The following is a 12,338-nucleotide window of genomic DNA, read 5'->3' as shown; positions in this document are numbered from 1 at the left end:
GGAGGCGATTGATGTTACGGAGTTGAAAATATGCTGCACGTGTGACATTATTGATGTTTCCCTTTTCCTGCTTTTGGAACTTTTGACATTCACATGATGATATCCGAACAAACCCATCAATAATTGTGTCCTGAAATAATCTGTTTGTGTTTACCAGCTCGTCTGTGTCCTCCCACTCCACCTCTGACAGATCCACACTGTTGTAGTTTGGCTTCGGCTTCAGTTTCTTTCCGTCTTTGTACTGCAGGACAGAAGAGGCACTGTTACTGAGTGTGTGTGTGTGTGTGTGTAATACTGAACAACCCTTCTCATAAATATTTGATACCGTTCCCTCTTAATGCACCCTTCAGGAGATTTGCTAAACTTTTATTACTTTAAATTTAGCTCAAGTAAATCAGAGCAGCTGCCACGGAGCCCGTGAGCTAAATGTGTCTTCCAAAGTGGCCTTGAAACACAGCTCACCAGAGGTCGAAGGTCGGGGTGAGACAGGATGTAGCCGTTGTTGTTGATGAGGAAGGCGTAGCCGTGAGCTCCCAGCTGAGAGGAGAGCAGAAAATATTTAAAGCGTTTATTTTGGAAATAAAATAAAGCAGAAACAGAGTAAACCGCCCAGAGCTCACCATGTATCGGGGTGCCAGCTTCATCACCTCCATCAGCGGGATGTCGGAGCCGACCACACCGAGCAGGATGCCATGGGACAGCTGGAGACAGACGCACAGTCAAAACTCAGAGTTATAATCAAGCACCAGCCTTTTCATTTGTGCTTCTTTCAGACACATTCAGCCCACTTTGACCTTCAGTGGCGTGTCCCAGTGAAACTTCCTTTTCTGTCACTGTAAAGTTTAACTACACTTTTAATGCCTGTGCAATTTCAATATAACAAAAGATATGCATTTTCAACAGCAGGCTATTTCTGCAGCAGTGTTTAGTGTTCAAAAGTACAAAATAGTTGCTCTCTTTCACATTTTCCAAAGCAAAGCAGAATTTAAAATGTCATAGTAAACGTACGGCATGACAAGTCATCTGAACTATTTATCGATTTATTTCTGTTTTCATTGACTGTACAGACGTGCTGCTCTTCATCGTCAGGCTGATGTGTATCAGAGCTGACACTGACCGTCTCCTTCTTCTTGCTGAAGACCGGCATGGCCACTGAGGTCATGAGCAGCAGACTCTGAGCCTTGGTGGCGAAAAGCTGAGAGACGAGAGAACATTGGGCACAAAGTGTGATTACCTGAAGTACACAGACAAACACTCAATATAATGAACAACAAATCTGTAACAGGTGCACACAGTATTACTGTCCACATTACACAACGTGTCGCTGGATAGACTCTGACAGACGGGACCGTACAGGTTTTACATTTTTGTTTTTATATAGTATGTTGGCATTTTGGGTCATTTCTTAATTTTAAAGGTGTTTTGCAGATTTAAAAAAAGAGAATGTTATTTGTCGGTGTGTTGATTTCACATTATGTGCACATCTGAGGTTGAACTCCAGGTGGTGGTGTGGTCCTGATGCGGACCTGCCAACCGACCATGATATGAGCACTACAATCAGTTTGAGAACACTTCAGGGAGGCCTCCAGCAACTTTCAGGAAACTATGAGAAAAAGCCACCTTTTTAAAAGTCAACCCATATATCTATTTATTTGAATGTGGGAATATGGGATGGATGAATGGATGATCTTCTACATGAACAAAATAAAGATAAAAGAATCTAAAAAGTCTAATTTTCTGAAGCTCAGAGCTGATAAGACAGAGGTTCTAGTTTCTGTACCAGAAAATATGCCCGTCCTGATCTAGAATAATCTAGTCCTTTGCCCTCAACTGTTCCTGTTAGTGTACCTGATCTAAGACTTCGTGTTGATCAGTCCTTGTCCTTCGACACACAGAGTTCTCCAAATGCTGTTTTTTCCAACTCACTAAAATCATCAAGGAAAGGTGCTTGTTTGTGTTTTGTCTCTTCTTGTATAGACTTCTGTAACTCTCTTTTTCTGCACTCAGTAAGTCGACACCGTGGGTTGCCTGGACGCAATTTTAAAAATGCTAATTTACTACATCAAACAGACCGTTGCATATAACTCCACTTTGATGACACTTCACAAGCTCCCTGTAACACTTACAATGCTGTTTAAAATCCTCACCCTTACCTACATGGCAGCTAATGGCTATTTGAAAGGCTTCTCCTGTTGCACAGGAGGAAGAACATGGCCTAAAACCTGAGATGCAAACATGTCCATGCAGTTCTCAGATATCTTCACACAGGTGTGTCGTAGTATTTGTAAGCTGTGTTTCTGCAGCTCTGAACCATTGCAGCTTAAAAAGCTGAACTTTGCGCTGATCCTTTGGATCTTCTGATAAAAGAAATGCCAAAAATAAAATAAGGTGAAAAGTTGCCTGATTATTTTTTTTACTAAGGCATTTAATTTGATAAGTAATTCTGCTTTTAAGCTGCCAAATTAAACTCCATGTTTTATACTGATGGTAGAACCTGTAGGAGCTTCACACAAGTCCAACAGATGAAGAACTAACTATTAATCTAAAACTGCAACTTTTTTTTTTTTACCTCCTCTGTGTTTGGAAGCTGTTGGGGTGATGGAGATGAAGGCCCAGAGGATCATGGGATAATGGGTTCATGGAGACGAGGAGAAAAAACACACATGACAATAATGACATTGTTCTGATTTAAATGAGCCCTCCACAACAGATTTAAATAGAATGGTAGTGTATACTGTAAATATGTTTAATGGCTTCTTTAAGCCCTTTGATTGGCCAGGCAGGCTCACCACAGTGTCCATGTAGGCCTCTGTCCAGATGATATCGTGGTCATGGTTGATGACCATTGGCCGACTGAGCACGTGCAGGTACTCCATGACATTCTCCTGCACATCTGCCAGTGTGGAGATGTGTGTGTAATAACCTGAAAAAACACATGTGAGCATATTAGTGTCTGCATGAAGAAAAAGCAGGAAAGTATCACACACAGGACCGACCTTTGTTGTTGCAGGCGATCCACTTGGTGTTTTGAGCAAAGGTCATCTCTCTGCCAATCAGGTAGGTGAAGACTCGCACCTGAACACAGTGGCACACCTGTTTATGTCCGTGTTTGCCCGTTTACAAAGTTACCTGCTAATGTTTTTGTGCAGGCAACTGTAGTTAAACACAGGAAGTCGGCTTTAGAGCACCTCATTCTTACTCAAACTGAGTAAGAATGAGGTGATACTTTGACAATTAAGAGGTAATAATCAATAAATTACCAAAGTAATACACAAGTAATACGCTGATACAACAATTGTATATAGAACTGTCTAACAACAGACAAAATACATTCAAAGGTTACAGTATATAGAGACATTTAAGTGACGTCACTATAAAATATATTCATATATTTACATATTATTGTAACAGTAACTTTTTAAGAAACAAATATGGTGATATTAATGGTGTAATAATAGTAAGTAATGAGGTGAAACAGGCTATGATGTAGAGTTAATTCATTTCTAATATGGAAAAGTTCTCAGCTCGCGGTCCTCACCCTGCGCTCAGGCCAGTTGAACTCCTCAAAGACGGACTGAAAGTCCTCCATGGCGCCGTCTGTGATCAGCATGATGGCCTGGTTACACATGCTGCCCTGACCGTTCGCCCTCGCCTGCACACAAATGCACAACTTAGACACAGCAACAACTCCATCATCGATCTCTACTCTTTGAAAAGAGAATAAAAAAGCACTTTGTGATGCTAGATATCATTTTTTAGATTTAAGCCCCTTTTAAGCCAAGGAAACAGCAACTTTACTGTAAAGAAAATCTTTTTGAGTCTTCCCGCTCTCCAGGAAGCTTGTTGTGAACATTAAACCAGCTTAAAATTGTTTTAAACCATGAATATCCAAACAACAGTTTAACAAAGTATTGTACCCAACAGAGAAAACAATAAGTGCATTACAGTAGTCCAAACATCTTGTCATAAAAGCATGGACAAGATGTTCAAAAACATAAAAAAGATAAAGTAAACTCACTAAAAGCCTCAACCATTAAAAAACTAGTTTTAATAAGAGAATTTATCTCCTTATCTTAGATTCACAGTCCAGTTTGACACCACAGTTTTCTGCTGGGTCTGAACACCTCGGGTTACTCTCAGTGAAATAATTAAAAAACCAGCAGCAGTCAGCAGTGTTACTCAATGCACCAAAGGTAAAAATGTGAAAAATCCAAGGTGATTGTCAGAAGACTTGACCTCTGACCTTGACTTTGTCGAGGTCACTCAGAATTACTCGGCGGGGTGACAAAAATACCCCACGAGCCTTTGATGGTTGAGGGATAAAAAATGATGGGAATGTTTACTTTGATGTTCTTTAGAAACTCCACCTGTGGTTTAGGGGAGTTGATATTTTCATTGGTAGGTAAATGTAAGTGTTGTTAAAAAAATGGTAGACACGGCCATGTTATTTAGAAATCAGGCCAAGATGGAGCAGATAAAATCAATATAAGTTAGGAGAGTGGTAAAAAGCGGGCTGAGCGGACACTAACCTCATTCAGGATTTTGAAGGACTCCTTCATGGCATTCTTGATCTTTGCTTCGCCTTTGACATGCAGCTCCTCCACCAACACCTTAAAGTGCTGAGACAGGAAACGAGTACAAAGAGGCTTTGTATACAGACAGACATTCATTTTTATTGCCCAGATTCAAAGAAATTCTGATTTAATTTAATTTGAATATATGCGCCTCCCTTTATCCTGTCAGTCAACTACAACCAAGTTTCAATCATTTATTACTTAGGTGACTAATTTTGATCTTGTGTTTGAGGTAGTTTTGAAAAATACGGTACCTTCAGCCTTAACACTGAAACTCTCACAAGCACAGAGGCTCTCTAGCTCCAGCTTGACCTGCTGTGGTTTCTGATGCACTTTAAGAATTAGGCTAAGAGGCTGATCTGATAATGACACTCGGGGTTTTCCTCTGTGTTTGCGTCTGTGTGATGGCTGCTAAGATGCCTCCTGGGCTCTTTAGGCTTCCATGAAGCAGATAATGGTCTCACCTCTCTGTTGTCCAAGTCGGCCTGGACCAGAGTTCCTCTGAAACACGGCTCCACGTAGCGAACGTAGTCTGTGTACTGCAGACAGGGAAAGAAACACAGACGAGGCAGGCTCATGAGCAAAAACAGGCAGTCAGTGGTTCCATTAACTAATCCAGTAATTGAACCTTTAATGTTTTAGTGATAAAGCTATGAATTCACAATGATGTTGATGTTACCCAGACTTAAAAAGTACTCACAGCAGCACAACACATGCTTTTCATAATGAAACTGAGAAGTGATTACAGTTTTTAAGCTGTGAGTGGTTTCCTGACCAGCCAGGTCTTAATCCAATATCAAATTAACGTGTTGGTTCCAACACGTTAATTTGATGATCTTATAGTTATTTGGTTATAACTTGTGACATTTCTATGTTAGGAGTTCTTCCTTGTTCTTGTTTAGTTCCTTTCCATTTCATTTGGATGGTGTTTGTCTCTGGTACTTTGTATGTAGTTTTCTGAGTACTGCATCTGAATCCTTTCAGGGATTCAGGATATATGCACGATATGAGAACTTATGAGCCTGTAGCGCTAATGAAGCAGGCATGGATTACCATCACTGTAAATACCATCTCTTTGCATAAATGTGATTTATTATCCAATAAGTCTTAAAAAGAAAGGAAATAATTATGGTTATTTTTTAACTCTAGATACCAGTAAAAATAATTTAAATTGAAAAAATGTATGAAACTCCAAATTTATGCCACTTGTGAAACTTTTGGTCATGACTGTTGTTTTCCTGCCATTTTTCACTTAAACGCTGCTCAGAGTCACAACACTGTAATAGTTTTTAAGTAGATGTGCGCATGTCTCACAGCAATGACGTTGACAAAGTCGTTCTCTCCCAGTGTATCCAGAATGGTGTTGATGGTGTGTTTGGCAATGGTCATCTTCAGTCCCTTCATACTGCCGCTAATGTCCACCATGATGATGATGTCTTTGGGAGACGTGGCAGCCTGGATGTACCTGTACACAGGAAGTGGAGACAGCCAATGGCTGTTGGGATCAATAACATTGGCCCAAACTCCACAGAGTAGTGGAGCAGTGCCATTGACATTATACCTGTATACATATATTATATATTATTAGCATACACTCAGAAAAAAGAAATTGGTTGGTTGTTACGTGTACAAGATTCAAACTTGTAATTTGAACAAAATAATTTCATGTTTCTATGGTGAACGTGATTAAATCATGCAGCATCTGCATGAAATTCAGCAACTTAATTTGTTCTTGTTGAGATGACCTGATACGATCTAGTAAGAGTGGGTAGTTGTCTGGAATCACAAAATTCACAAGATCATATTAGAGGTCAAACTGCAGGAAAATCGCTGGAGTTTTAAGAGGCAGACAACTACACCCACACCACGTGTATGCTATTGCTATTTATTGTGGTTCAACCTGTCAAGGACAAAAACGTACAGAAAATTCTGCATCAAGCCTTGTAAACATAGCTTTCCTACTTTTGTTAAGCCTGGAGTGACAGCTTGGAGGTGTGATGGTTACTGCTGTTGCCTCACAGCAAGAAGGGCCTGGGTTCAAATCCACAATCTGGCTGGTTTGCAGTGTGTAATTAGAGTTACGTTAATTGGTGATTCTAAATTATCCATGAATGTCAGTGCAAATGGTTGTTTGTCTCTATGAAATCATCAACCGCCATATTGGTTCATTAAGCAAGACTAATTGCCTTGATTACCAAAGTAGTTGTTCAAACAACAAGATTTCATTGTGTTCTCCTAAAGTTTTTAACTTGTGTCGAATGAATTAAAACAAATTTCACTTTAAATACTTCAATAAATCACTTCAAGTCAATGTAAGTATACTACGTTGATCCAACGTAATCTGATTACATTAAACCACCAAATGCCAAATGTGTTGGTTTGACATGGTCAAAAATGGGTTATTGTACTTGGTTAAATCACGTGGAAAAAGGTGCCGCGATTAAATTCATCCAACAACAGATTTTTTTGAGCGTACATTATCATTGCTATGCAGATGATACCTAGCTGTATCTATCCACCAAGCAAGATGACACACACCAGTTACTTAAACCACAAGAATGTCTTAAAGACAAAGGAGTGGCTGACCTCGAATTTCCTGCTTCTAAATTCAGACAAAATTGAAATGATTGTAGTCGGCCCATAAACCTTGGAGACATGATGTCTAACCCGATACTTACTCTGGATTACACTGGCCTCCAGTAACACTGTGAGGAATCTTAGAGTGTCCTTCAACATCCATTAAAACAATCTAATTGCAACAGTTCCAGCAGCCAAAGGTCAAATGTGAACAGGAGCATCAGGCAACCTCCGAGCCTGCAAAGTACAGCCAATATAGAAGAACCGAAAACTGCACTTCCCCTAATGGCCACTTTAAGCTGTCTGCAAAATGTCCAACTTAACTAATTATGATAACACATAACAATTAAAAGCTGAGCAGTAAATCATACTTTAAGCTGTCACTCTCAAACATGGACAGAGATATTAGAGGGAACCATGAACTGCAGATCTTCTCGTCTCTGGGAAAAACTGTGTGGATGCTCCTGGGCCAATTTTTGAAGAAGAAAAAAAGAAAGAAAGAAAAGAAAAGTGGCCTCATCATATAACTCACAGAAATCTGGTTCTCCTGTACTCCTTTACTTTGCAAAGGTGAATTTAAACCTTTAGACTGTGACTGTCCAGCACTGAACAGAATAAAATATATTTATGGTTAACAGATTGTTAGCTTCATACAGGGGAACTGGGGATTTGTGTAAAAATCAAATCTTTATAGTTTGGTGAATTCTAATCAACGTAAGGAGTTTGTTATTAATTTCTGGCAGAAATGTCTGATTTCCAGCGAACATTCTCAACAGGTTCTTTATGAGCTGCTTTTAGAAAATCCAGGAATTGCCCCTGCAGATAAAAACGTATCATCTATCATCACAAACTCAATCTGCATGTTTCACAGTCTCTCTTGATGTAAGTCCCTGCAGATGTATGGCAGCTCAGCTGCAGTAATGTGGCATTCAGGGACATATGCAGTTCTCTGGTATTATTTAGAAATGCATGAGCAGTCACATATGGTGCCATGTGGGCTGCCGTGACCCGGCTAAGGAGCAGCTTATCGTCTTTTCCAGAGGATCAGTGTCTGGCTGGCCTCTGCTCAACCAATGCAAAGCCAGCGGAGTGGCCACTTAGACTGACTCAAATTCAGCCTCATGGAGGGATTTATTCCATTTTTGCATTGTACTAATTCCTGCTGTTATATAGATAAGTCTATACACAGTAGCACAGTTGGTACATCCCTGATAATGAGGTTTTACTCTTAAAGATGATGATTCTACAAGTGTTCAGAAATTTGGAAGCTTTTCTATCTCCCACTGGAAGAGTAAGCACCATGTTTGGCTGGTTTACGTTCAGGCAGAAGCATTTATGTCTTTAACTGAAGCAGCTTTATTTGTGTGGGGAGCTGAAGGCAGTGAAATATAATGAAGTCTTCTTCTTCTTGCATCTGTAAAAAGATTAAATTCACACTTTGACTGAGGTGCTTCCAGCCTCCCTCATTAGTGGATTCTGTGTTTCTCTTTCTCTGCTGCTGGTGAGTTGACACCTTTAAAATTAACATGCTAAACTTAGCAACCCAGCTGCCTCAGTGTTTGCCTGCAGGACATTTAAGTATTTAATATCATTCAAGTGAGACACAACCCTAATCAAGCAGGCTTCAGTGGGTCATCAAACCAAACAGCCAAGGTGAAATATAGCCCTTGTTATGCTTAAGCACATAACCTCAGAAATGATTATTTTACTGTTCCAAAAATAGCAGAGCCCCAGTGAGTAGTGTGACTCTGTCACTTCAAAGCCTCTCAGAGATAAAAAGCAGGAAAACCTGAGCCCATTAAGCTTTTGAGGTTCTCGGGTTCTGGAGTAATGTGTCCCCCACATGATTATCACCACTGAACTTTACCATTTACCATAAATACAAAAAAATTCAAATGAACTGTACCTCAGAAGGCAATGACAAATGATTGGTAGAACAAACTCACCAGTTTCTGTTCCTGCAGTCGAAGGCTACAACACCGTTGGAGTCTGGAGTCCATTTAATACCTGACCAAAAGACAAGGAGTCAGTTCACAGAGTGACACCTGTGATATCAATAAGAAAAAACGTACATGGATACAAGGATATAAGAAATATTGAAAGACAAACAGGGAAGTTTGTGTGGATTGTATGGAATTGTATTATATGATCATTCCAAAATGATGTCAAACTGTCTAATTTCACTTGTTTTATTTCAGTCAGGACCATTAGGGTCAAACAAAGACTGGTATTTCCACAGCAAGAGCCCAGAACAGAACAGAGGCACCATCAGTGGCAACAGATGCATGAAAAAGAGTAAATGATACCATAAGGATTATTTTGAATTGTGAAATAATGCAAAGCTACTCTATTAGAGCCAAAAATAAAATCATGGAGCTGGAAACGAGCAGGACACTTTATGGCTGAACTCACCAGGGTAGATCCTGAAGAAACCCGTGGAGCTGCCAAAGTACTGCCAGGTGAGTGTAGGATCCTTCTGGAAGTTACCGATGAAGACGTCGTTTAAAGCCTCTGTGTTGTAGATGGCATTGAGGATGTTAGGATCTGCACACAGAGGAAAAACATGCTGATTTAGAGCTTCCTTTTAAAGAGCCATGACCTATGTTGAGGGAGTCAGCCATGAAGCACCTCTGACCTTTGTTGTACACATTGGTGGGAACCTGGATGTTGCTCATCTGAGTGTTGACAGGCAGTTTATTAAAATGTTCATTCTCCTCGAGGGGAAATTCTCCACCCAGATCCACATAGTTCCCATCCTCATCCGCAGTGTTGATCATCATCGAATTGTAGTAATCAAACTGGGAGAGGCAGCAACAGGAAATTCAGTTTGTTTTGTTTTTCACACAGAAATCCTGATTTTCAGTTCATTCAGATTATTGAGGAGTTAGAATCTGGTCTAATGTGTTTTTGTGTTTTTGACCCCTCAGGGCCACCATAAGCATGCAGAGCTTGAAAACTGTCAGGTTTTTGGTAACAAAGGCTGAGAAAAAGTTTTTGATGTTGACAGTAGCTATAAAAACACGTTGCATCTCACATTTCCTTTTTAATAAGGTTTGACTGGATCAGGGCGCCTCTGCCGCTATGGGCTCATTAAGGTCCTAAACGTCCCATAATGCATGAGTGCCTCTTGTGTACTCTCTCACCAATACTGTATATCTTTAAGCTTTTATCTTGTGGTTTTTCTTTCTGTCCTCTCTCTCCTTGTACAGGACCTTCCTGCATCCCTTCCTGTCAAAAATGAGTTTTTCCCCTCTTCTGTCACCAAGTGATGGTAATGGTATTGTTGGGTTATTATTTGGACCTTATGGTATAAGGTGCTCTGGTATAACTTTTATTTAGTGTTGCTTAAATGAAGCTGAATTGACTTAGGACTTCTACCATGTACAACATCACAAACTCTATCATTAGGTGCTTGTGTTTGAATATACTGTTTAACCCTTTAAGACCTACCATAGAACCAAGTCCGCCAGAGCTTATATTATATTTTTACATGCTGTAGTGACATTTTTGGGAGCATTTCAAGTTGCTATACAGCAATACAACCATTACAGTCCAAATTTTAATAATATGTATGCATTAAGTGCATACTAATTACATAAATTGCAAAAAAAGTGCAATAAACTACAAAAAAAATTGAAAATCGTTTTTGTTTTTTTAACATATATTTCTAGTTAGAGAAATTTAAGAGGCTTATCCCTCAAAACTGTAAATACAAAAAAGTTGCACAAAATAGTTTCCCACCACAGGAAATTTATTTTAAGTGTCTTCATAGTTTTATTTTTGAAATACACCAATTTTTATATACTGCAGGAAAAACAAAAAATAAATATTATAATGCAAATTATAAAAAAAACCCCCCACCAGTATAGGCTCATAAGGCCCTGATGGTAAAAACTACATTTCCGCAAAATGACGTCACTTCCGGTTTCGGGCAGGTCATGGCGGACATGCGATAGTTCGCGCTGATGGACGTAGGAAGTGTTACAAACAGCTGATCGGATCAGCAAAGCGTGTTTCTGGAATATTATGCTTTTGTTGCTGCAAGTGCTTTTTATGCAGTTTTTGCAAAGCTTTATGTGGAAGGAAACCGTGACCTAGGACAAGCTGATGGCATAAGATGTAAGTACAACTCATCCGGCTTCATATGCAAAAAAAAATTATTGCGCTAGCTTACATGGTTGCAGAGCTACTGGGATTTAAAAATAGTTACGCAAAAGGAGCGTGCCCACTCCGACCGGCTTTAAAGGGTTAAACATCTCTGGCTTCACAATATGAAAATGTGTACAGAACAAATTACATTTGTTTCATTCACATAAGTTTACGGCAGAATATCAGAAATACAAACCCACAGATGGAAGAATCCAGAAATACTTAACTTCCCTGATGCTTATTGTGCGTTTCTTTGCGACCCAGTTTCCTATAGGATCAGTGAAGTTTGACCTAATCTAATTTTAGGAGTCAGCTGAGGTTTAAACCTCCAATCTGCTCCGGCCTCACAGCCTGCTGTCAACTCTGATCCACGCACAGTCAGCTAATGATAGCATTCAGCTAAAGACAAGGAAAGTACAAATGCACCAAACACTGACACATGACAGACTTGGAGGTTTTATCGTCCATCAGCATTAATTTAAACATGCAGAATACAGAATACGTCCTGGGTGATTCCAAACTAGCCAGTGAATCAGTTATCATCAAAACCAAAGAGTTGCACTGACCTTTAATGTTGCATTGAATTCATGGTACAAATCTGAGTCTTCTGCAGATTCTGCTAACCTCTGGCACAAGAAAAAGAGGAGAGAAATAAAACGGAGACTAAAAGACTGCACTGCACATGCACAGAAAAGCAAACCAGCGAAAAATTATGAAATGTGCAAAATCTACATTTTAAAGGTTCATTAGCTACAATGAGCTAAGAAATTATTATTATTATTATTATTATTATTATTATTATTATTATTATTATTATACAGTCTCAAAAGAGTATAGAAAGAAAAGGACTTTGGTGAGCAGATTCTTTTCGTTTTTATTATCAATATTATCAGGACTCCTTAGAGCCACAACAATATGAGTTGTGGCTCCATGAGTTGTGGCACTTCCTTTAAGAAAAATTCAGATATGAATGGCTTTAAAGGAATATGCACAGCTGGATTTAGCTGCGTTGGGAAAAAGTGAATTAGTTACTGTAGC

General features: G+C 39.4%; 1 protein-coding gene across 3 annotated transcripts in view; it reads right to left on the bottom strand.

Moving 5' to 3' along the window:
• The window catches only part of LOC102198662 (voltage-dependent calcium channel subunit alpha-2/delta-4-like), a 77,067-nt gene that overhangs the window by 49,604 nt on the left and 15,125 nt on the right, over nucleotides 1–12,338 (bottom strand). For 2 of the 3 annotated variants that reach the window (XM_005748763.1, XM_005748765.1), the window contains exons 4-18: nucleotides 11,867–11,926; nucleotides 9,787–9,949; nucleotides 9,564–9,695; nucleotides 9,098–9,158; nucleotides 5,889–6,039; nucleotides 5,039–5,113; nucleotides 4,530–4,619; nucleotides 3,539–3,652; nucleotides 2,997–3,075; nucleotides 2,790–2,923; nucleotides 2,570–2,587; nucleotides 1,118–1,195; nucleotides 621–701; nucleotides 463–537; nucleotides 155–241 (exon numbers count right to left, since the gene is read on the bottom strand). In XM_005748763.1, coding sequence (XP_005748820.1) covers nucleotides 155–241; nucleotides 463–537; nucleotides 621–701; nucleotides 1,118–1,195; nucleotides 2,570–2,587; nucleotides 2,790–2,923; nucleotides 2,997–3,075; nucleotides 3,539–3,652; nucleotides 4,530–4,619; nucleotides 5,039–5,113; nucleotides 5,889–6,039; nucleotides 9,098–9,158; nucleotides 9,564–9,695; nucleotides 9,787–9,949; nucleotides 11,867–11,926 — 1,398 coding nt within the window. The remainder of the gene's footprint in view (nucleotides 1–154; nucleotides 242–462; nucleotides 538–620; nucleotides 702–1,117; nucleotides 1,196–2,569; nucleotides 2,588–2,789; nucleotides 2,924–2,996; nucleotides 3,076–3,538; nucleotides 3,653–4,529; nucleotides 4,620–5,038; nucleotides 5,114–5,888; nucleotides 6,040–9,097; nucleotides 9,159–9,563; nucleotides 9,696–9,786; nucleotides 9,950–11,866; nucleotides 11,927–12,338) is intronic. The other variant, XM_005748764.1, reaches the window with a different exon arrangement.

This window comes from Pundamilia nyererei, unplaced genomic scaffold (assembly GCF_000239375.1).
Source record: "Pundamilia nyererei isolate P.nyererei 1_Seehausen unplaced genomic scaffold, PunNye1.0 scaffold00229, whole genome shotgun sequence".
NCBI classification, from domain to species: domain Eukaryota; kingdom Metazoa; phylum Chordata; class Actinopteri; order Cichliformes; family Cichlidae; genus Pundamilia; species Pundamilia nyererei.
This window is presented reverse-complemented; position numbering and strand designations above follow the sequence as displayed.